Source organism: Melanaphis sacchari, unplaced genomic scaffold, assembly GCF_002803265.2.
Source record: "Melanaphis sacchari strain LSU unplaced genomic scaffold, SCAv2.0 Contig21_pilon_pilon, whole genome shotgun sequence".
NCBI lineage: Eukaryota > Metazoa > Arthropoda > Insecta > Hemiptera > Aphididae > Melanaphis > Melanaphis sacchari.
Genome location: NW_020271096.1, coordinates 2,474,653 through 2,497,807, shown reverse-complemented (window position 1 = coordinate 2,497,807; position 23,155 = coordinate 2,474,653). Strand labels below are relative to the sequence as shown.

At 29.5% G+C, this 23,155-nt stretch overlaps 1 protein-coding gene across 1 annotated transcript in view; it reads right to left on the bottom strand.

The window, feature by feature from the left end:
- Positions 1-2,631: 2,631 nt before the first annotated feature.
- The window catches only part of LOC112594035 (hexosaminidase D), a 33,563-nt gene continuing 13,039 nt past the window's right edge, over positions 2,632-23,155 (bottom strand). The window contains exons 2-6 of the mRNA XM_025338631.1: positions 4,918-5,653; positions 4,592-4,840; positions 4,268-4,509; positions 3,898-4,143; positions 2,632-3,807 (exon numbers count right to left, since the gene is read on the bottom strand). Coding sequence (XP_025194416.1) covers positions 3,399-3,807; positions 3,898-4,143; positions 4,268-4,509; positions 4,592-4,840; positions 4,918-5,653 — 1,882 coding nt within the window. The 3' untranslated portion in view covers positions 2,632-3,398. The remainder of the gene's footprint in view (positions 3,808-3,897; positions 4,144-4,267; positions 4,510-4,591; positions 4,841-4,917; positions 5,654-23,155) is intronic.

Sequence of the window (23,155 nt, the reverse complement as noted above, 5' to 3'; positions counted from 1 at the left end):
AAATATTTTTGATACCCAACTCCATTTTGTTATTAAACAATTATTAAGATTAACAATATTAATACGTGTCGATAGATAACTACATTTTATCTTGAATTTATGTCATCAGTGCTCATTATTATCACGCCGTATAGTCGTAGTTTTCCTGTTTTTCGTCTCGTCTTACTTGTTATCACAGTGTCTTTAAAGATCTGTTTAAGTTTAAATAAAAAAAATGAAAGTTATTGAAGAATGTTGTTAATTGTTAAAGAAAAAACTGGACAAAAACTTTACACGAATTTTTGAATTTTTGGTTGTATTTTAATCTGCTAACTTAATTTTATTAAATTATTATTTGATCAATAGGTACCTACTAAATATTATGTTCTTCAAATTTTGGAATTGAAAATTATCATTACTTTGAAATATCTAATTAATACATATTATGTAATTATTTACTAAAAATTAAAATTTATTATAGCTTATGATATTTATTAATTTTCAACATTTTAATTTTTTAAATTGGACAAAAAATGTTATAACCTTAAATCTTTATCATGCAAAATATTGTAATATTGTAACTTTATAGTATGGAATTTTGCTTTTTATTCAGTTGCATGGAAACCTGCTTAAAACGGAAATTTTTATTAGTCCCGCGGAATTCCGCACAGGATAAGTTTTACTGTAACAATATTATTAATATTTATATGCCAAAAACTTTTTTAATTAATCAGTATTTTAAACATTAAGTATTATTTTGTATAATTTTATTTTAGTTTGTAATGTAGTTATAATGTAACATTCATAGGCGTTGTTAGGGGGAACTTAGAGGGAGCTTAGCCCCCTTCCCCCCAAATGCAAATGCAAACCTTCACAAATCGATACATGCCCTCCAAACAATTTTACAATCCTACGCCTATGCTAACATTGTATTATAAATATCGAATAGTTTTTATTTAAAAAAAAATATTTTAATTGAATTCCTGAACGAAATATATTAGGAAATTATAAACTTGGCAACGTAGTCTGTAAAAATGTTCACAATCGTTCGTTTTTCGGGTAAAAAAAAAACAAATTCTTTGATAAGCGACATTCGCTTGCAATCGTGTTAAAAAAAGGTAAAATGTTTGCAATCGTGTTACACCCAAAATACTTATGCTATTAATTTACGATAAAATTAATGGATAAAATAAAATTATAGAGAAGTTAAGGTAAGTACCAACTGTTAAAAAATATAATGCTATTATATAATAGGTACTTTACTGAAGGTAGTTAATAATTTTTTAATTTTAAATTATTAAATGTCATTTATGTTTTAAAAGCATTTGAGGTTTGAATGGGTAATGGGTATTATAAATTAGATGTATAATTTAATTTAATTTTCAAAATTAAATTCACTACTTTCTGGAGACTTAAATTTCTACATAATTATTATTCACAACTTGGTGAATATTAATTTACCATTTAAATTTTACAACAAATTACTCAACATTAATATAATATATTATTTTAATATTACAATAATTATTACAAAATTGATACAATTTCATAATTTTAATATCTTGTTAAGACTTAAATCAACAAATTTCTATAGTTATAATTATGTAAAACAAATAGTAATACTTAATTAAAATTTATTTTTATTATTGTTAAAAGTAAATATATAATACTAATAGGTGGTAAAAAATAATTTAATTAAGTCACTCAATATTTTTTAAACTTTAAATTAACATACTTTAAATAAAATTTTATGAATATTAAATATGTGAATAAGTATATAAATTAATTAATTGATGAATATTACAAAGTTTGAATAGGCTTTTTTTTTATAACACAATTGTCCGCTATATAATTACATAATCGATCTTATCATCTAAAAACATAATTAATTTAAAAATATTTGTGTGAAAACATAACAGAAATGTATGTACATAATATATTAATTACCTATGTTTTTTTCATTAGAAATATTTTTAAAAAGGAAAAATTATAATTATTATCACATTAAATACAATATTATCTCAGTTATTAACTATTTCATAAATATTTATAATTTCAATAGCAATAAATATTTTACAATGGACAAATATGTATATATTTAAAAATGAAAAACTGACAGAAATAGTGATTTTTAGTCTTTTAAAACAAAAACTTAAAGGAGTGTTGAACACAAATTATTTTGGCGTGATATTTTAGTTAAATTAATTTCATTTTAGTATTTTAACAATAAAAAATAAGATTTTTTTATTAAGTTAAAAAATTTTGTTTTAACTGATATTCATATAAGTACAGATTAGCTAGTTCAAATTCAGTCATTGTGTTATAAACTCCGCACAACCCATTTATTTTAAAAGAAACAACAATACAAAATAAATAAAACACAGCCTATGATTATGTACAAATCTTTAAATGACAAAACATAATATTTAGTATAATTATTTTCTTACGCATTATATTTAGTTAACAAAATATAAAAATAATTGATAAAGCAACCAGAACACTATAAACAATTTACACAATAGGTAATTTAATAAGAAAAAAACATTCAAGTAATACAATTATTTATTATTTAAATGTAAAATTTGAAAAATCAATAAGTATTTATAATATAAAAATTTTTAATACAGTAACACAAAAAAATTATTCAAGCTAATTTTAAAAGATCAAAATATTCAACAAGTTTTTTACCTAATAAAAATTGTAATTACATTTTTTATAAACTTAATGATTGAATAAGTATTCAGTAGATAAGTAAAAACTTTTGCATGGCACAAGATTATTGTGTAAGTTCTTGTATCAATAGAGTTATGTTTGACATAATCACATTTCTAAAAGCCATATGCACAATTCATCTATCTAACTATAAGAGTGAATTGTGATAAGATTTATTAGACCATTGTGACCCGTGGCACTCTGTGGTTTTGAGTATCACTGAGTAAAGTCTCATGGAATTAAATCCCTAACCAAGCATTAAAGCTTCATTTAATTCCCAAAGCATTTTCCTAAACTATCTGCTATCTCTAGCTTTGCGTACTCTGACCAAAGGCTAACTAGAAGCAGGTCCGGTTGTGTCATGTTTTATACATTAAGTTTATACATTTTGGTCAGTATATATTTACATAGTAGGTTTTTTTATTGGTATATTTTGTTATTTAAATAAATTGCACATATCCTACAAAGACCAAAATCCAACGCTTGGTGGCACAAACTTAATCAATCATTTTATTAAGAATCATAAGAATCACTTATATTATGATAATACCCTTTTGAAATGCAGTTCACACATAACCCTGAAACTTTGTCAACTTATACCATGTCTTAAGGTCTCAAATACACTTGTAGAAATAATTAGTTTTATCTACAAAATATATTTTTGACACTTAGTTCATAATAAACATAGTCAAATAAAAATTAAATGTTTACGTTCCGTCATTGGATGGTGTAGAAAGTTCACGTTCAGTAACTCCAATCCTTAATAATTCTTTCAACATAGGAAGTGGTCTTTTAGGCCATGTCTTTTTTGACTTAAGCTCACGTGCCTCATTGTGTATTTTTTCCATTTCTCTAATCATTGGATAAATTCTTTGTTCTATCCATTCGGATATGGTGTATTTATCAAATATCCCAGTCATCGATTCCTGAAAAGGTCTAACCAAAGATAAAAGCGATCTATAAATACGAGAATGATCATTCATTAGTTCGTCGACACGAAGCGGAGATGAAAATTCATGTTCTACGTTGTAACTAGTCATCCATCCACGATTCTTTTTGGTCACCAATATAAATTCATTGTAGTCCAATTCAATGTTGTGTAGTCTATATAGCAACCTAAAAGTTAAAATTACAAACTTTAACATTTATTATTTACGAGATTTACTAGGTTATTTAATGAACTAAACAGGTGATATTTATTATTACCGAAAAAATGTATTCCCGGGAAATGTGCATCTCGAGAACTGTTCCCAAAGATGAGGATCATTATTTAAGTTCAAAAAATCTCCGTCATATTCGTTGTTGTGGCCAAAAATACCACAATTAAGTCCTTCGTTCAAATCGGTTTGCAGCGACTGATTCATGTAGCCATTTGTAGTTGCCAAAAGATTAACGACCATCGATGGTATGGATGACGGTAATACCTCGCATAGAACAGCAAAATGATCATACCTGTTAAGTTAAAAAATCAAATAAGAATTATGAAACTATGAAAATGTATAATATAACAGGTCACTAAAAAAAAAAAGTTTCCTTCGATTAATTAATAAAATTATACATATTACAAATAATATACCTCTGCCAACCAGTGATGACAATTCCTTTAAAACCACCTGTAAACCGACTATTTTCGTTGGACATCAATTGTAACCAATTTAAATTGTTTTCCAAATGTCTCTTAACGTTTGGAACGTATAAAGTTTCACCGAATGCCCCTTTGAAAGCGCTAGCAGTCCACACATTCGGGAATACAATTTGATATTTTTCCCAAACATTCTGCATAACAAATCTATACACATCCTCGGCGTACACCCACACCTGAATATTACATTTAATTAAAATGTATTGAATAATGTTCAATTAATGTGATTTTAAAAAATAAAGATCCAAAACTGCTTACCATTGGTTCCACTAATTTTCCAATATCGTATAACTGCATTGTGGCTAAGGGCAAATGTCTCAACATGTCATCCCATATAATTGGAATTGTATTTGGAGATTTAGTGCGTACATATGTGGCCACTTGCTTGACATGCGATAAGAATAAATCTTCTCTGGCTTTCGACCTGCACCTGAAACATTCTCCCATGTGGAACACTTCGTCACAGCCAATATGTAAGTAGTTAACATTCCCATGAATCTCGAGGATCTAAAAAATCGAATAAATTTGTGTTAGGTTTTAACACAATAATCTAGAATGAATGCAATTATTAATAAAAATATTACTTGGTCAACCATTTGTTCGACAAACTTCATAGAAGCGTTAAACGATGGACAGAGTGCTTGTGGTGACTCTTGGACTTCTCTTAAATGTGCAAAATCATGTAGTTTCAATGCAAATTCCACGTGACCGAACGTTTGTATTAGCGGGATTACTTCCAATCCATTAATCGCGGCCATTTTCAATATTTCTCTAATATCTGCTTTGGAATACGCGTTACTGGCTGCTATCGGGGACAGATTTCCACTCCAAGGAAACATGTCTTCCCATTCAAGCAAAAGACCTGTCCCACCGAATCTTTTTATCAACGGGAAAAGTTGTTGAAGGTAAAGCAACTTGGGCGGCGCTCCTTTGAAATCGATGTGTACTAGTCGTTGGGGAGGCACGTAAGGTAGTGATTGTTGTAGTTCGGAATTGATCTGAATACGTCGGCTTTTACGAGCCGGCTGCTGCAGTTCTTCAATGAAATTGACGTCTTCTTCATTTTTCATTTTTCTAACTGTACCCGAAATTGGCGCAGGTGATTGGTATTTATTTGAAGGTTGTTCATCACCATCAAACTCAGACATCACTATAGTGTTTTGAATGCTTTGAATACCTATATCATTTGATGTATTGTACTGTATACACACTACAAAAAGAAGTATGCTGAGTATGAGTCCAAATAATATTGATCTTCGTCGACGTAATGAGTTAGTAAACCACCCGGCATATGAAGTTATTGTATTCTTCCATAATGTTCTGAAACATTAATTAAATAATTAAATAGTGAAACATTTAAAATATTTTTTTTTAAGTTAATAGACTATTCGTATTTGGCTATGTTATTAAATTCAACCAACGAAGATAATATAATTCAGAAATAAAAATTTAATGAGAAATTTAAATTAGGTATTTATATTAATACGAATAATATACCAGACAGACGTTATAATGATATATTTTGAGTTTAACCCAAGTTATTATGTCCCATACTGAAGTTATCAGTTCTATATTACTATTAATAGATTAACGATATTGCTTATTTGGATAAAAAACTGTTCAGCACATATTATTAAGTTTAATGAATGGATTAAGTTTACGGGCATAAATATTAGGTATTCTAACAAACACGGAGAAAAAATAAATGAAATATGCGAGATTTTTCACAACACATACTTCAATGTAGTAAATTCTACTTGTAATTTCTTATCTCACTATATAATAAATTGGCTGAATCATATCTGTCGTAGAAATATTAACGCAAGGTGAAAAGGGAGAGTAGTAAGTTACATTATGGGGCCCATCGTTAGCCAAAAAAACAATGTAGGTCCAATTGTTTTACAATATAGGAATAGATACTATATATCATACTTGTACAATTTCTAATTTCCATATTAAGTACTAGAATAAGGGCAAGAAAAAAAATTGTATATAATTGTTTATGTACCTACATTATTATTTTTAATATAGCACAATCATATACGAATAGAAGTTGACAAAATTCAACTAAGCCACTGTGATGTACACGAATTTTCACACGCCTACTTATTTACTGGTTTTATAACGTCACCTATGAAATAACGGTTAGATGAAAACCAGACAATTATACTGTAATATTACCACGTAAATAAAATAAATATAAACTCGTTGACACCAATACATTACGTTATACACGCATACATATATTTCATATGGAGGAAAGGTATTTTTTTTTTTATTACTATCGTAGACACATCGCCCACATCAACAATCATTATCAGTTTTTGAAAATTAGAAATTATTACACGGAGAACGTATATTATATTATGTTTTACATTATGAACAGATACAAAAGAAAAGGGCAGGGAAAAATACTTGGAGTAGGTACATTAGTATACGACGTCTAGATAAAAATATCATTACATTAGATTGTACTATTTTAATAATTTAAGAATTGTTTTATATTGTCTAGATCTAATGCCTATGATTCGACTTGAAGGATAAAGAGACGAAACATGCCGAAATCTAATTTACCGACACTTTCAAGTTGTTGGGATGATCAACCTACATTAGACATAAGAATAATATTATTAACGCCCCCGTTTATCGCGTTACCGCAATGTTAATAGGAGTTCGCCAAGTAAGTGGAACTGAATACATTACATTTGAACTACTTCTGCAGTAATGTATTCGTAAAACATTCTACCATTTCAATAACAATTAGCAAAGTTTGGGTTCATCCTTTTGCGGACGATTCCGTCGGCCACGCAATGCGAATAATTAGTACTTACGCACGCGATTTCCAGTCAAGTATTACCACCCATTATAATATCGATATTATTATTATTATTATTATTATTATTATTATTATTATTATAACAATCTAAACGCAAAGACAATAATGATTAAAGTTTTGAAGCATTTCTTCGATTTTTTTTTTTGTTTTTGTTTTTTAACGTAGCTACTACAATAATAAATGTGTTTTAGTCACTCAGTATTACTACTAATGAAAATTATACCTATTCTTTTGACAATTTTTTCATTCAAATTCTTCGAGTGCGGCTGTTTTCATATTCGAACAAATAACTATTGCATTATTACTAAAAATTGAAGTTAGAAAACCCAACTAACATATTATATTATAATTATTGAATCGTTAATGTTTTAAATGTTTTTTTTTTTTTTAATTTTTAAGTAATTTATCCAACGTTTTTTTGAAAGTCATTCCGATCAATGCGTGTGTGATGTACTCATGTTTATTACAGATCAATAAAGAAAATACTTATATATAACTAATAATGTACCATCTAGTCAAAAGCAAAGCCACCGGGAGGTCTTTTCATTGTGTGTATAATATGGACCATTCGAAAGGAATTCAACAATAATATTGTCATAATGGATTTTTATTATTTTTTTTATCTTATTATTACTATTATTATTTTGTTTGCAGACGCAAAAGTACAAAGATTGGAGAATTAAATAAATAAATAAACAGTTCATAGAATAATGTCCGAAATAAATAGATACATACGACAACAAACACTACTATACACTATTAGAACGCTGACGTCCTATGATGGCGGACGTATTGCTATTATAATGTATAATATCAAATTATTATCGTATGTTTAATTGACCGTGTAATTCAACGACGCGATAAAGGGATAACAACGAAATTGGAATAAATAAACAAACCTATTATCCAGGCGGCCAATGCTATTACGGGTAAATAAGTATCTACCAGGTAATTTATGACTATAATAAATCCTATAAGTTATAATGGAAAAAAAATTGACGCCATCAAATCGAAAGGAAACAAAGTCACTGCAAACACACTTTGACATACACACACACACACACACACACATTCATTCGATCACTCACGAACACGCGCACTACACACACGTATTGAACATTGTGACACGCCCGTTGGGTATATCTGTAAAGTCAAATCGGTGACACTTTTCGATTTCACCACGCTCCAAAAACTGTTATAATAATATTGATGTGTACCCCGCGTCGTTCGTATCCAATAACGATTTGTTACGAAAAATTACACTGTCTCGACATCGGCCGGTTCAGAAAAATAGGTTTTAATTCTTCCCAATGCCCGTAACTCGGTATGAAGGTAACCAAAGTAAATATCGCTACCTTCTATACTAATATGTGGATACAAATACTTCACAAAATGTAGGTACAACAGGTACATAGTTCCACTGAAGTATGTCTTATTGTCCTGTACACACTGATTGGCCGACTACAATGAGTAGTAATTAAAAAAATGTCAACTGTAGATTAAAAATTAATTAATGTTTTTTTTTTTTTTTTTTTTTTTAATTGTCGTTTTAATTTTGCATTCAACAGAATCCATTTTATACTATTATAGCTTTAATACTATAGTAAATTGCTCTATTATTTAACTTAAAATTAAGTATTTTATCAAAGCTATATCATAGGCATTTAATAATATTATAATTTTAAAGTGAGCTATGAGTATTTTAACGTTGATATAATTCACTTTAAAATAATAACATCAATAAAAGCCAATGAGATGGCCTAGATAATAGTCTCAGCTTAAAGTTTAACGATAAGTAAATTTATTTTAATATTAAAGCTAACAACATAAAATTAATTCTGCTGAACGTAAATTTGCTATGTCGTATGCAGGGCTTGAAATCATTATAGTGACGTTATGATTACAACGTTATATTTAACAAAAAACGATTGAGATTTGTAAACATAATTATAACGGAAAACAATAAGCAAAAATAATTAAATAACACAAATAAAACATAACGATTAACAAAATATATGATATACCATAAAGCAAAACGTTATATATTGTATACCATTGAAAGAAATAATTAATTTCCAATTATTTAATAGCTATAATTTATAAAATATATTAAAAATTTTAATTACGGTAAACGCAAATATTCGTATAACGTTTTAATTGTAAATAACGTAAAACAAAATTGTTTTTTTCAAATGTAAGCCCTGGTTGTACGTAAATAAGAAGAAGACGTCACGTGTGGGAGTGGCGTCCTCTTAGCGTATAATTTTTATAGGAAGTGTGTTTAAACAAGAGGAAAAAAGTATCGCTGCTTGTATACTACGGAAAAATAGTAACACAACTGTAGAACAAGTATGTACAGTTATGTACACAAAAATAGCATTGGACGGGTTTATAAAAAAATAAAGTGTGGACGCGATAATGGGCCTGTTTTTAACGATAGTTTACGAAAACTATGACGCAGTGGCGCTGAGATGGAAATCATCGTAAAATAAAACGCTATTACTTCTCGTATGATGTGAATATCTGATTTCAGATGTTTCAAAATTAGTTTTTCTCAGTATGATATTTACAGTACGTTTACGATGCTTCTAAATCGAACTAATCCAACGATACATTTTTCACCACGACCATTAACAGACATGTATTCTGGCATCAAAAAAAAAAAAAAAATAAAAAATTACAAATGAAACACAACTGGCGATATATGTAATGGACTATTATAATTTAAAAAAAAAAAAAACTATTTACAAATGTTTCATAAACAACATTAATAAGCGACGCTCGATACATGGAACGTGTTTTTATTGAAAACAAAAAAAATCCAATTCTTGTCGAATAAAATAATACAAAATTATTGAATATAATAATAACATGCTTCAATAAAAATGAACAACAGACAATTTTTTAATTTTATAAAACATAATTTTTAAACAGTAATGGAAATTGTTCGATTGATTGTTAAGCAAAAAAAAAAAAAACTTTGCTTGGTATTGTTTTAGTCAGAATTCATGGTATAGTGCATTTTAGCCACATGAACCGTTTATACTTCATTGTACGATGAATCCTGAAACGGTATGTGAACGCAGTAATCGCTTAATAAGACGAATCAACCATTGCTCAATCATTGCTGGTTAAATTTTAATCGACACAAATAATAAGGAAATAAAACTCAAACTGATGAATGTATTCATTTTTATGTGATTAAGTTAAATACAGTAATTTTGCCCGGACGGCCATGAGCAATAAGTAATAACCATCTTAACATTCTGATGTTTACAAAATAATTTTAAAACGTGTTTATAGTTATTTAGAGGATAGATTTTGATGATTTGAATAAAAATCACGGCGTTTTTTTTTTTTTTAAATATCGTTTTTTATTTCATATTTAAAATTAGATCTTCTATAGTGCATAAAACCGTGTGTAAAGTCTCGTGAAACATTTAATTTAGTATAGACATCAGGTGAGCTGTATAATTCTTTTATACGTTAATCCCCTAAATGACTATGCTAAACACAAAAATCTATTGTTGTTGGCGTTTGTTGTAGGAACAAGTCATGGTCGTAATAATACCGTCTATAAAAAAATATTATCAAACTTTGACCCCAAATCACTGTTAGGAGATTTTAATTACACGACAATAAGATATAATCTAAAACGTAAATTATCGTACAGGTTTAAATAGTATTATAAAAAATTACAATCATTTACTAAAATAATTAACTTAACCGACATACGAGTATATATTATTTCATGAAGAGTTTTCGTACCATGAAAATTAAATGGTGTTTATACGTATCAGGATTTCACAACTGTTTTTAATATTTATTACAAAATAATGTGTATACGCAGTGCCTACTACCTATTCAAGGTTCGTTACAGCCCATGCTTAAATTATCATAGTTTTTAGAATTTGTTAAATAATAATATTGATTATTAACTGCCTCTATTTCAATGATGCTTATAAAAACACGAATTATCCCGTACAGAGTTAGAGCTGGCCATGATAAACTAAGTATATTATTAAAATTTAAAACGGTGATGTATTTTAATAATAATATGACGTGTTTCATACCCACGTTATTGTTAGGAACGCAACTATTACATTGGCTTGTGCTATAACGATATTAATAATGTAGTACAGACCACCGCCAGGATATGTCCTGACTGAGAAACGATTACAATTTATCAGAAACGAGAAAATATCTAAGCATTCCGAGAAAATTTATCCGCACGATAAACACAATATTATTACTCTCGTCACCACGCATAAATATTATATTGTTAGCCAAAATGATTAACTATAATTAATATGCAAAATGATTTCATATATTGTACACAATACAGACAAATTTCACGAAAATGGTTATTATTTTATGAAACAATCAAGTGCGTTTTGGATATTTTCATTGCTACTTAATACGTACTTACAATATTATTATAACAGTACTTTATCTTACAATTTACTTGTGGTTTGATTAACATATTATTATGTTTTGGCCAAATAAACACATAATTATTATAACTGTTTACGAAAATCATCGGTTTCACCTACAAATGACAAGTTATTATACTTATTACAACTGCGAATCAGGTCGTATCTATTGAGTATCTCAACAGTTAAATAACTTCAAGTGCACAATAAACGTAAATGAATATAAATATACGATACCAGTTTTATAGATCGAGAGATGTTCAAACATTTTTCTTTTTCTACTATAATATTTTTTTTTAGTAATTGTTTATTATCATTTTTTTTTTAAACTAAACCTCATAATATGGCACTTTATCTCGTAAAATATAATGTAATGATAACCGCTAATCTTTGTAATCAATGGCTAAAAATTGTGTCATCATCAAAATCTTACTATATATGCATCTTATTGTGTATAAAGTCATACAAATTCATATATATTGTAATATAGACAAATATGGTTATATATTGTTGTTCCCTTATGTAAACAAACTATTCTATTGATTCGGATGATATCCATCGACCATCGCCGGAACTCAACAACAAACTTCTCCTTGCGTATGCCTCTGGTTTTGATCATGTGTAATAAGTTGCGTAACTCATAAATTGAGTGTAATATTTTTTATTCTTAAATAATAAAAATATTCTCTCGAGTACTTTCAATGTCTTAATTGGGTTCTTGGTTAATATTAAATCATACATATTCTTCCTCTGTAAGCCTGCAGTTGAATTAGAGTAAGTTAATTTATCATATAATTAAATCCTCATAGGTACATACAACAAGGTAGTAAACTTAAGTGCGCACATAATATATATGATGAAAAAGATAAATACATATAATATGTTCACGCTATACGAAGTTTTAAGTTTTTGAATATGAGTTAATATAAAAATGTTTAATTTCAGTAATTAGGTACTAAAATTGTTTTGTTTTTTTTATCTATAATACATTACCTAGTTTAATATTTATACTAAATATAATGAACATTATGGGGAATACTCGTTATATTCGTTTCACGATTTCATTCTTCAAATTGTTAATAATAAATAATAATACATAAATCATTAACGCAAACTTATTCGAAAGTTTCGATTGCTATTGCAAAAATTAATTTCATAACACAACTTGTCATATTATTTCTATACAATAGGTAAACTACTCGTGTATATCTGAGTGAATTCCTAAACAGAAAACCTACTCAAACTTATAAATTATTTCTCAACTTGCTGCAAGTTTAAGGAAGGCCGAGACCGCATTTTAAATTAAATTTCTTGTACATGGTTTACTTACTGTATGTCATCATGTCAAAAGCTAAATCATAATTAATTCAATACGCGTTCCTCGTAATTCATATGAGAAAAGACAAATTGGTTTATAAATATAAGCCAAAAGCGTCATAACCGCGGGAGCTATGGGGACAGCTACCGCCCACACCAAGATAATTAAGGCATAATTGATATTAGGTAATACAATGAATATTATATTTCAGTGGTATATTCAGGGGGACTAAAAGGGCTATGGCCTGTGAGAGGAAGTATGACATTGACTTGTTTTTATTGAACATAGGTATTATTCAAAACTTTATTTCCTGTTAGGATACATTAAACCTTAATTATATGTAGGTAGGTATACATAAAAGTTTGCAACGAAGTTTAAACTCTTCTACAATGTAAAATTTCTGGTTACATCTAAGTAGATTTTAAACTGTATTAAAGTATAAAATTATAATTAATATTTAATTCATAAATCTTATTTATGATTTCACTTTCACAATAATAGTTTTAACTTAATCGTACTTCTATAAAAATAAAAATAAATTAATTTAATTTAAAATATTATTTATTTTAAAAATTGATTTCTAATAATAATTATAGATTTGGTGTAATTTATTAAAGATAACATTTTAATATTTAATTACATCGATTTTATTTTTAATATTTCATATCTAATAAAGGAGCTTTTTAATAGTGAGATTAAGTTATTATACACGTTTAATTGTATTATATTTCTAAAAATATACCTACGCATTTAAGATATCAAAATAACTAGTTATTTAGATATATAGTCGTTTAGTTTTTTGTTAAAGCTAGAGTGATATCAAAATATACAATATTATGTATAGCTATAAATTAAGTGTATGGTATCATAGTATATGTTGCTGAGGCACCAGACACATAAAGAAAGACGGTATTATGATTTAAAATTATTGTTATTAACAAGTCATACCTGACCTAACCAGCCTTGAGACGAAGTATTATGGTAATATAAAATAATGACTGGTCACGAATTTAAACTACATAGAAAACAATCGTGACATAAGCCTAAAAATGTATATATATTTTTACAGACAGAAATAAAGAATACAGATATATAGGTTATATGACCACATGAGTTTTGCTTCACTACTCACCCCAGCGCAAACCAGTACTGTAACTAGAATTATTATTATACGTTTAAACACAATTAATTTCAATTCTACAGTTATCGATAAATAATCTTAGGTTTTTAAAATTTTAATAGAAAGTTTTCTCGAATTTTTAAGATCATAAAAAAATGTGAGTTAATGATTTTTAGTTATTATAAAATTCATCAAGATATTTTAAATCTTAGAATCTTATAAAATATCAATTTTATAAAAGTAACCCAACCTAAATATAAAATATTACCTTAATAATAATTTTGTAATAACATAAAAATGCATGTATACTTTAAACTTCATACTTGAAATAATTAGAGAAACATCGCATGTATTACATTGAGAAGTTTTTTAACTATATATATTTTTTTTAAACATATTTTGAAATAAGAAATGAGAATAATAAGGAAAAATTGTATTCATATATGTATTGATAATAAAATCTAAGAAAAATATAACTATATAAGTACTAAATAGAAGTAATTTTTGTCTTTTTCAAGAGTTAGTCTGAGCTGAACGAAAAACTAACAACAATCGTGATCAACAATTGTTTGAGAAATTTCAACCATTGTTCAACAATTTTTAAACTGTGTTTGTGGAACTACTCGTAATCATTTTTTGAATATGATTATTGCATTCAAATTTAACTTCACAACAATAAACACTGTTCAGCTGTACCGAGGCGTACGAAGCGAAACAAGTACCAATATGCACCAAAATCTATTTTTATTTCAGCCAATTATTTAACTTAAATTTAATTAATTGAACAATCTACGAAATTAAAAAAAAAAAATTAAAAAAAATAGTAATAATATAATTGTTACAATACTTTATAAAATAAAATATTATCTCCCCCTACAGTATATTTACATTTAATATTTATAGACACGCATAATTAATTATTACATATTATATACCGTATAATATAATACCAGGAAGTCGATATCGCATGCTTGTAGTTTATCCTAGCTTATTTCCAAATCCATTTTAATACGATTTACATTTTCTACACAAATTTTTTTTTTTTTTTATTCGTTTAGATATTACACAATACAAATTTTAATATCAGAAACATACAATTACGAATGGCCAAGAAAAAAAAAAATGAATATTTTTTCAATATTCTGTATTTGTCTATACTCAGGAAGTTACATTATAAATATTAAAACCAACCGCTATCGGGGAAAACGCAATAATGTATATCACGATGGGGTTTTTCAATATTTGAGTATATAATGTGAACTAGTAGGTAGGTATATTACACGTATTTCCGGGGCCTTTTTGCGCAGATGATACTAAATAAAACGTGATATAAAATGAAAACCGACAGAACACCGTGTGGACGGAGAAAACGAACAATAGATATATTATAATTAATGTACTTGATAGAGTGCAAAGTTGAACACACGACCGGATTTTGAAAACGTCACGTTTCTTTTGTTGAAAAAAAAAAACCACTCGGTCTGGATTTTTTAACGCTCGATGGTTACTCAAAAGAATGACGCATAACACTCGAGACTCTGCTTCGATTAAGCCCGCAGTGAAGTCAATGTCAATGTTGCAGCGCTGCAGCAAATAATATTTTACACCGTGCACAGCAATAATAATAATAATAATAATATGTTCACGTGTTATTGCTATTATATTATTATCCCGCGACTGAAATGTGCAAGTTACACGGCAAGGATCGGGTTTTTGAAAGAAAAAACAAATATGAAAATGCCGCATTCGATGTGAACACGCGGGCGATGCGTGTTTATTGTCTAAGGCGCACTGCAATAATAATAATAAAAAAAAAAAAAACAAAAAAACAAAAAACAAAAAATGCAAAATGCAAAACAAAAAATGTACACCGACTTTGCACTGCTGCACCAGTAATATAATACCGCCTCACGCCGCTCGGCAGGATGTCCGAGATTGAATCACGACGAGACGCGTTATAGTACGATATAATGTAGTATATTATAATGTTTTCGCTATGATTTATTATCCATTATTATACTGCCCAAAAAATGCAGTAACGACCACTGCCCCCGAAGACCGGTCGAATACGACGGGAACACACGCGCGGTTTTTTTTTCTTTTACCAACGCACAGGTTGTAATATTATTATGCCGTTGCGATCTCGTGCATTACAATAATAATATGTATTATTATTATTATTATTTAACTACAGCCATGTGTCGTATTTTAAAGTTTATAATGCATGTACACAGTCGGCCGGTTATTTTATGAGAAAATAAATTTCGCACAACTGGTGAGACTTGTTTTCTACAACACTGTTAGACGTAGGTACTACGTTATACATAGTAACCATTATTAATACATTTTATGTACTGCACAATTTTAAAACGATTATTATTATTATTATTATTATTGTTATTATTGTTACCTATTGTTATTGTTATTATTATTTTTATGATTATTATTATTGTAATAAAATTTCGTCCTGGAAAACCGTGACCCTTAATGTACCGGACACACTTGGTACGAGAACATTATTTTAAGGAAATGCTTATGATTTATGAAGTGCGTTAAAGCGCTAAAAGTGTTCTTAACGCGGTCTCTTTCACTTAAACCAACAACAGTAACTATTTCGCATAAAACAGTACGGCTTCTAGTATTTTTTTTTTGTTTTTTTTTTAAGTACAGAAACAAAGACTAACATTTTTGGCATTCTATACTAACCAGCAATTTGAAATTTGAAAAATATTAATTGCTATTTGAATCACACAACAAAAAATCAATAACAATATTAACACTCCTTCGGCCGTACTAGGTTAGTAATAATATACGTCTACATACTAAATTAACTACATAAATATCAAATGTTTATCGTTAATGATGAAATCCTCGTCATATTGATTAACTTGACTCGGTTATATCAAAAACGTATACCTACAACTTGGCAAGTCGTAAAAATCATTCGTTTTGGCCAACGAACGCAGCAATGCAGTAGTAAGGCGGTGTCAAACGCATATCCGGACCGCGATGTACTTAATAATATAATATTGTTATAATAACTAAAAAGTTAGTGCTGGACGAACAGCATTTCTGTTGAAGACCGCAGATACGGACCTTTACCGCTGCACAATTCTTCGGTGCATGCGCACGACAGCGGAACACGGTATAATAATATTATGCGTGCACCGTGCTTATTCAAGTGCACGCGGTGTGAACGATATTAAAATAATATCATCATTATAAAATATTGAACGGCGATGGGCAATTTCGAAACCAGATTTGGGACCGGTTGCGGGAGCTGGTCAGATACACAATGATAAAAAAACATAGGATACAACAGTATTTAATATTTATCACTTGACGTCCGTTCCGTGTCGTATATTTCATCAGTTTAGACGACGCTTTTCATAATTATTAGATTTAAGTGCGTATAGTCGCTATTGGTTGTTGCTGAGGAACCTACGTCGGGACCGATACCTCGTAGAGAATTTTTCGGTTTTCTTCGGTTCCAATTTGATTTAGCTATTTTACGTGTTCGAGTAAGTGATCATTAGTTAATTTGTTGAAAGTTGCGAGTGACGTTTTAAATGTATACATACGAGTATATTTATAACCCGTAGCCCGTCAAACCAGTCAAAACCTATTGTCATAATTATATATTATATTTGGATGTTTTAATAAGTACGCACCTCGCACCTCGCACCTGTATACATTCTTATCAGATTGTGACACGGGCTAATAATAATATACTTATTGTATTACATATACTACAATTTATAAACCTATATTTATATTTAAAAGTATATGTATATAATATATTCGCAAATATTAAATACTTGATATATATATATACATATACCAATTATACCATACAATATAATTATATTATTATACATATTATTTAATCATTTCTGAACAGTGTTTCTTTGTTTATTATAAAACTTAGGCGTAGTGGGAAATAACAAATAATTTATTCTACAGATTAATGTTCGATTATTCGTATTAACTATCATAAAATACACATCGTTTTTAATGTCATTCGAATAAAATCATCATAACATTGAAAAAAATCTTAAAATATTGCACAACATATGGTATAAATGGTAGGTATTTAACTTAATACACCTGAAGCTTACGATTTACCGATACAGGTGACATACTCACAGCCAGCGCCGCAATTAGCGGGGGTGCTGGGGGTGCACTGCACTCCCAAAGAGCCCCATTATCATATTTTGGGAGCCCTTTTCAGACATAAAGGATTTTAGTTTTTAAACCAGTTAATTGTGATACCGATGAAATAATAATAATCAATAATTAAAACGTAATGTCACAATATAGACAATATAGTGGTACGTTCAGTTTGCAAGTTAAACACTATAATAATATGTATTATTTTATATTATTACTAGCCCTCCGTGCTAGTTTTATATTTTTATATTGTATTATATTTTATACTCACTCACTGTAGGGTGACCATATTAAGAAAATAAAAAAACGGGACATCTGAAACGTATACCTCCCCCCACCCCAAAGAATGAGTTTACGGAAAGAAATTCATTGATCGAATGTCAACAGCGAACAGTGTCAACTAACAACTATTAGCGATAAACGCGTAATGCCTATAAAAGACGGAAGAAGACGGACAACGTAAAAACGATAAAGAACTTAATAGAATTAGAATAGAATAATAATAATAATAATAATCGAATCAATATAATTATAATATTCATAAGACTACAGGGTTGTCGTCCAGTTGTCGATACCGTAATACGGGTATTCGTAATAATTGAAAAACAAAAATAGCAGACGACCGTCAGCGTCTTACATAATATATGATCTAAGGTCAGCGTACACATACTTTTATATTTAAGGAATAATAATAATAATTGTGTAGCGTGTGCGTGGTTTGGTCGGTCGGTACGATAAGGCTGCGGTCACAGTGGCACAGATGTCGGCCGATTCGACCTACGACCGACGTCGGTGAAACTCGCCCGATTATTTTATGCAAAGTAAATATAATACAAGTGGTCTTAGTGCCTCCGACCGCATCGGCCGATTACGCCGACGTCGGTTATCCATCGGACGAAATTCAATTTCGTTTGTTTATATCGGCCGATTCAGTCGACGTAATCAGTTGAAACACAAATATTATTTAAAAATATTATATTTTTATATAGTAAAAAGTTGATTTAATCATTCTCATATAACTGAAAAAATCTTCCTCCTGTTCCAATAGTTGGTGAAACAATGTATGGAATTCTCCATATTTTTCCCTATCCTTAAAAATGTCATTCGTGTGATACTTTCGCTTTTTTAACAAAAAATATTTAATAGCAGGACTTGTTTCCAAACACAAAAATGAGGGGACATCCATTTTATAAATTATAACCTGCACTCATTGCATTGAAATGAACGACTGTCGGTCAATTCTATCGGCCGACGTCTGATGCACTATGACCATCCTATCGGCCGACGTCGGAAGAAAAGAATCGGCTGGCCGACATCGGTGCCACTGTGACCGCAGCCTAAGACGACGACGACCGAAATAATCGCACAGCTGACCATGGTGTCTGTTATTTATAAATTTGGTTTCTAATTTTAATCATACATACGAGTAAAACTGTTTTATATTAATTGTTTCATAAATCGATATTTTTTTTTCACAAACATAATATAATAATATTGAAATAACGGGATTAAAACAGGACCATCTTCTAAAAACGGGATAAAAAGCGTCCCGTTCGAAGTTTGTCGGGACAACGGGACATGATGACCAAAAACGGGACAATCCCGTTTTAAACGGGACGTCTGGTCACCAGTTATACGCCTTATACAGTATCATTACTAAATATTTTGTAATATTATGTATAATTGTAAATACTCATTACTGTTAACGTTCTAAGAATAACAACTCAATAGATCAGGGACGGTCAAACTTTTTTCGGCCGCGATCTACTAAAAATATACTTTACCTTTGAGGATCGACTTCGATAAAAAAGTTTTTATTATTATAAAGTTACTATACCACCATAATTAATTTTCGTGAGCGCAGCCTAAAAATAAATTCTAGCACGATCGACTTTAAAATCGTTGCGATCGACTGTTTGGCCGCCCCTGCAATAGATGATGGAGTCATACAGATTTGTGAAGGCGGGGGTCAATATTAAATTTATTTCCTATGTTACGCATAAATAGTATTAATATTTATTTATAGAAATCAAAAAACACTGGCTATTAAAATAGAAATAATGATACGTTTATCGCCGTCCGTCGATGGTCTATGATACTGTTAACAATATATAAATATACTGGGTTTCTTACAGACTACGATCCTATGAAGTTATTTTTAAATTCCATGTAAAATTAATTAGTAATAACTAATAAGTATGTTATGAACTATGATATACAATGATTCGTCTGTTATAATCTGTTATAAACGTGAAGTACCGATATTAGTCGTTGTGCAATATCTGCCGCACGAGGTACATCGATATACAATACTATTTTGTTAATTGTTTTAAATTTTTAGAATAATTAAATTTAATATCTATATGCTATATCATGCCATCAAAAAGTGGTTCTCAAAAAAGAAAAGAACGAGCTCAAAAAGATGCCGAGTTGAAAAAATTACGAGGTTCTTTCGATAGATTTCTACCAAGCAAAAATGGTAATAGTATTAAATCATATGAAAGTAATTAGTTAACTAATTTTAGATATTATAATTTTCAACTGTCAAAATATGAACTAGATACTTACTAAATAAATAAATGAGGTTTGAAGGAACGAAGACAATATGCAATAATTTTGAATTTTTAACTCCTGGTATGATACTAAATTCTAAAGAATCAGAATTAACAAAAAATGCATATGACTTTGTTCAATTTTATCAAAACGACATAAGATCTGATTTCCCTCGACAACTGTTATCACTTAAAGAAAATTTAAAAAATATGAAGTTGAAGACCATAAGAGATCTAAGTGATTTTTTTTTAGAAAATGATCTTTGTTCAGTTTATAGTGACATTATGACTGCATGCATTATTTTTTTAACACTACCAGTGATTGTAGCTTCTGCAGCGCGCTCTTTTTCAAAATTAAAACTTATAAAAAATTACTTGAAGAATTCTACTAGCCAAGAACGTTTATCACACATTGCTGTACTGAACATTGAAAAAAAGAAAACACAAGAATTAAATATTGAAAAAATAATTAATGATTTTGTTCATAATAAAGCTAGGAAAAAGAATTTTTTTAAATGATTAAAAAAATATTTGTACTTATTTTTATTTTCTATTTCAGTAAGTAAATAATCTAATTAATATTTTATTCATTTAATATTAGTAATATAATATGAATGCTATTGTAATAAACTTTATTAAGGTACCTAATTTTTTTATAAGGTTTTATTTATACAAATTAAAAAATATCAACCGAGATAAAAACACATTAGATTTACATTTAAAAGGAAGCCTATATGTATAAATTATTTAATCTATTTTTGTATGTAAAATTATTTCAAAAACAGGAACTTCTTATTTCAAATAAAGTGATAAAAATTGTTTTGCTTTTTAAAATTGTACTTATAATGCAATATGTATAGGTATTATTTGGAGAGCTAAAATAAAAAATGTTTAGCTCCCTAGCTGAGACAGGAAACTATGTGTTTTTATTATTTTCAGGGTTTTTTGTTATCAGGAAGTTGTAAGCCTACCCATAATCGCGCTTTTGGTGCTATGCAATTTTATAAGAAAAAGTTTGAAATTGGGGGCCCCAAAATTTGACTTGCACCTGGGCCCTTTTATCACTAGTTGCGGCACTGCTCACAGCTACAAAGTAAGTTAATCAAAACACCATAGAGGCTGTATAATACAATGGATAATAAATTATACTTATTTTAAGTTCCTTTAACCCATTAAAACAGCTATTATTTTTATCTCGTCGTTTATGATATATATATATATATAATATGACGTTTATATTTGTTTTTTTTATCTTTAAAAAAAATTATACCTTAAAGGTATAATACCGATATTTACCGGCACCGAAAAAGTCATTAAGGTTCCAAGCCCTGCAGATTACGACGACACACAACAGATTAAACAGATTAACTCGTGATGGCCAACCGTTTTAATTTGGCATAGGTATAGGTTAATACGATAATAATATATTATATAGGTACACGGTTTTCTCTCGTTTTCCGTGACGAGCGCGGCGTTCGTAATGTCGTTCTCTCGATCTCTCGGATTAATCATCTCACTCGCGCGTAAATTTTTTGTCGTCACAGGTACCTCTACATAATATATAATTGCACGTACACACACTAGACGGACGCGCGCGCGCGCAATCAGCTCACCCGACCGTTGGCGACGGCGGGCGGTGACGAGGACGACGTCGGATTACGTATTATAGCTACGCAGTTTTTCGGGACGACGTTTCACATAATTCTTCACTCACACGACAATACCGAGAAGAGGCGTTTTCAAGTCTCCATAAAAAAATATTTTGCCGACGACGAAATTGGATTCCGGCTGACACGCCGATACGCCTATACCTGTGTATAGTGTATATATATATATAGTGTGTATGCGATATACACGAAATATATTATGTTCTAAGGACTACGGGGACACGTGTAGGGGCTGCGTGCCTTTACACACTATACTCGGTGTATATTATTATATAATAATAATAACACGCGTGCATTTTGTAACGTATAATAATATTATATGTGTACCGCAGCTGCGACGGTTTACACTCCGCGACACGCGAGACGACAAAATCCTGGTTTTATGACCTCCGGAATCGGCGATCGGCGTGGGCTGTTGTGGCGGCGTCGGGGAGGTGAGGTGGGTACGACACGCACGCACAGAGGTCCGAACGCCGTTTTTCATAGTCCCCGCGCGAAAACTCACTCTTGAAATCTAAACCGTTTCCGAGTGCTATAAATTCGATCAAGTGTCGCCGCCATCGCTTGCAATACATCACACGCCGCGAGGAAATCGTCCGACAGAGCTTTCTGCAAGCGATATATTACATTATTGTCGCATTATTATTACAAAGCGAATATCATATTATTATCTACCGTAAAATATATCAACGACCAGACATCAACGATATCGCTTCTTTTAGCAGT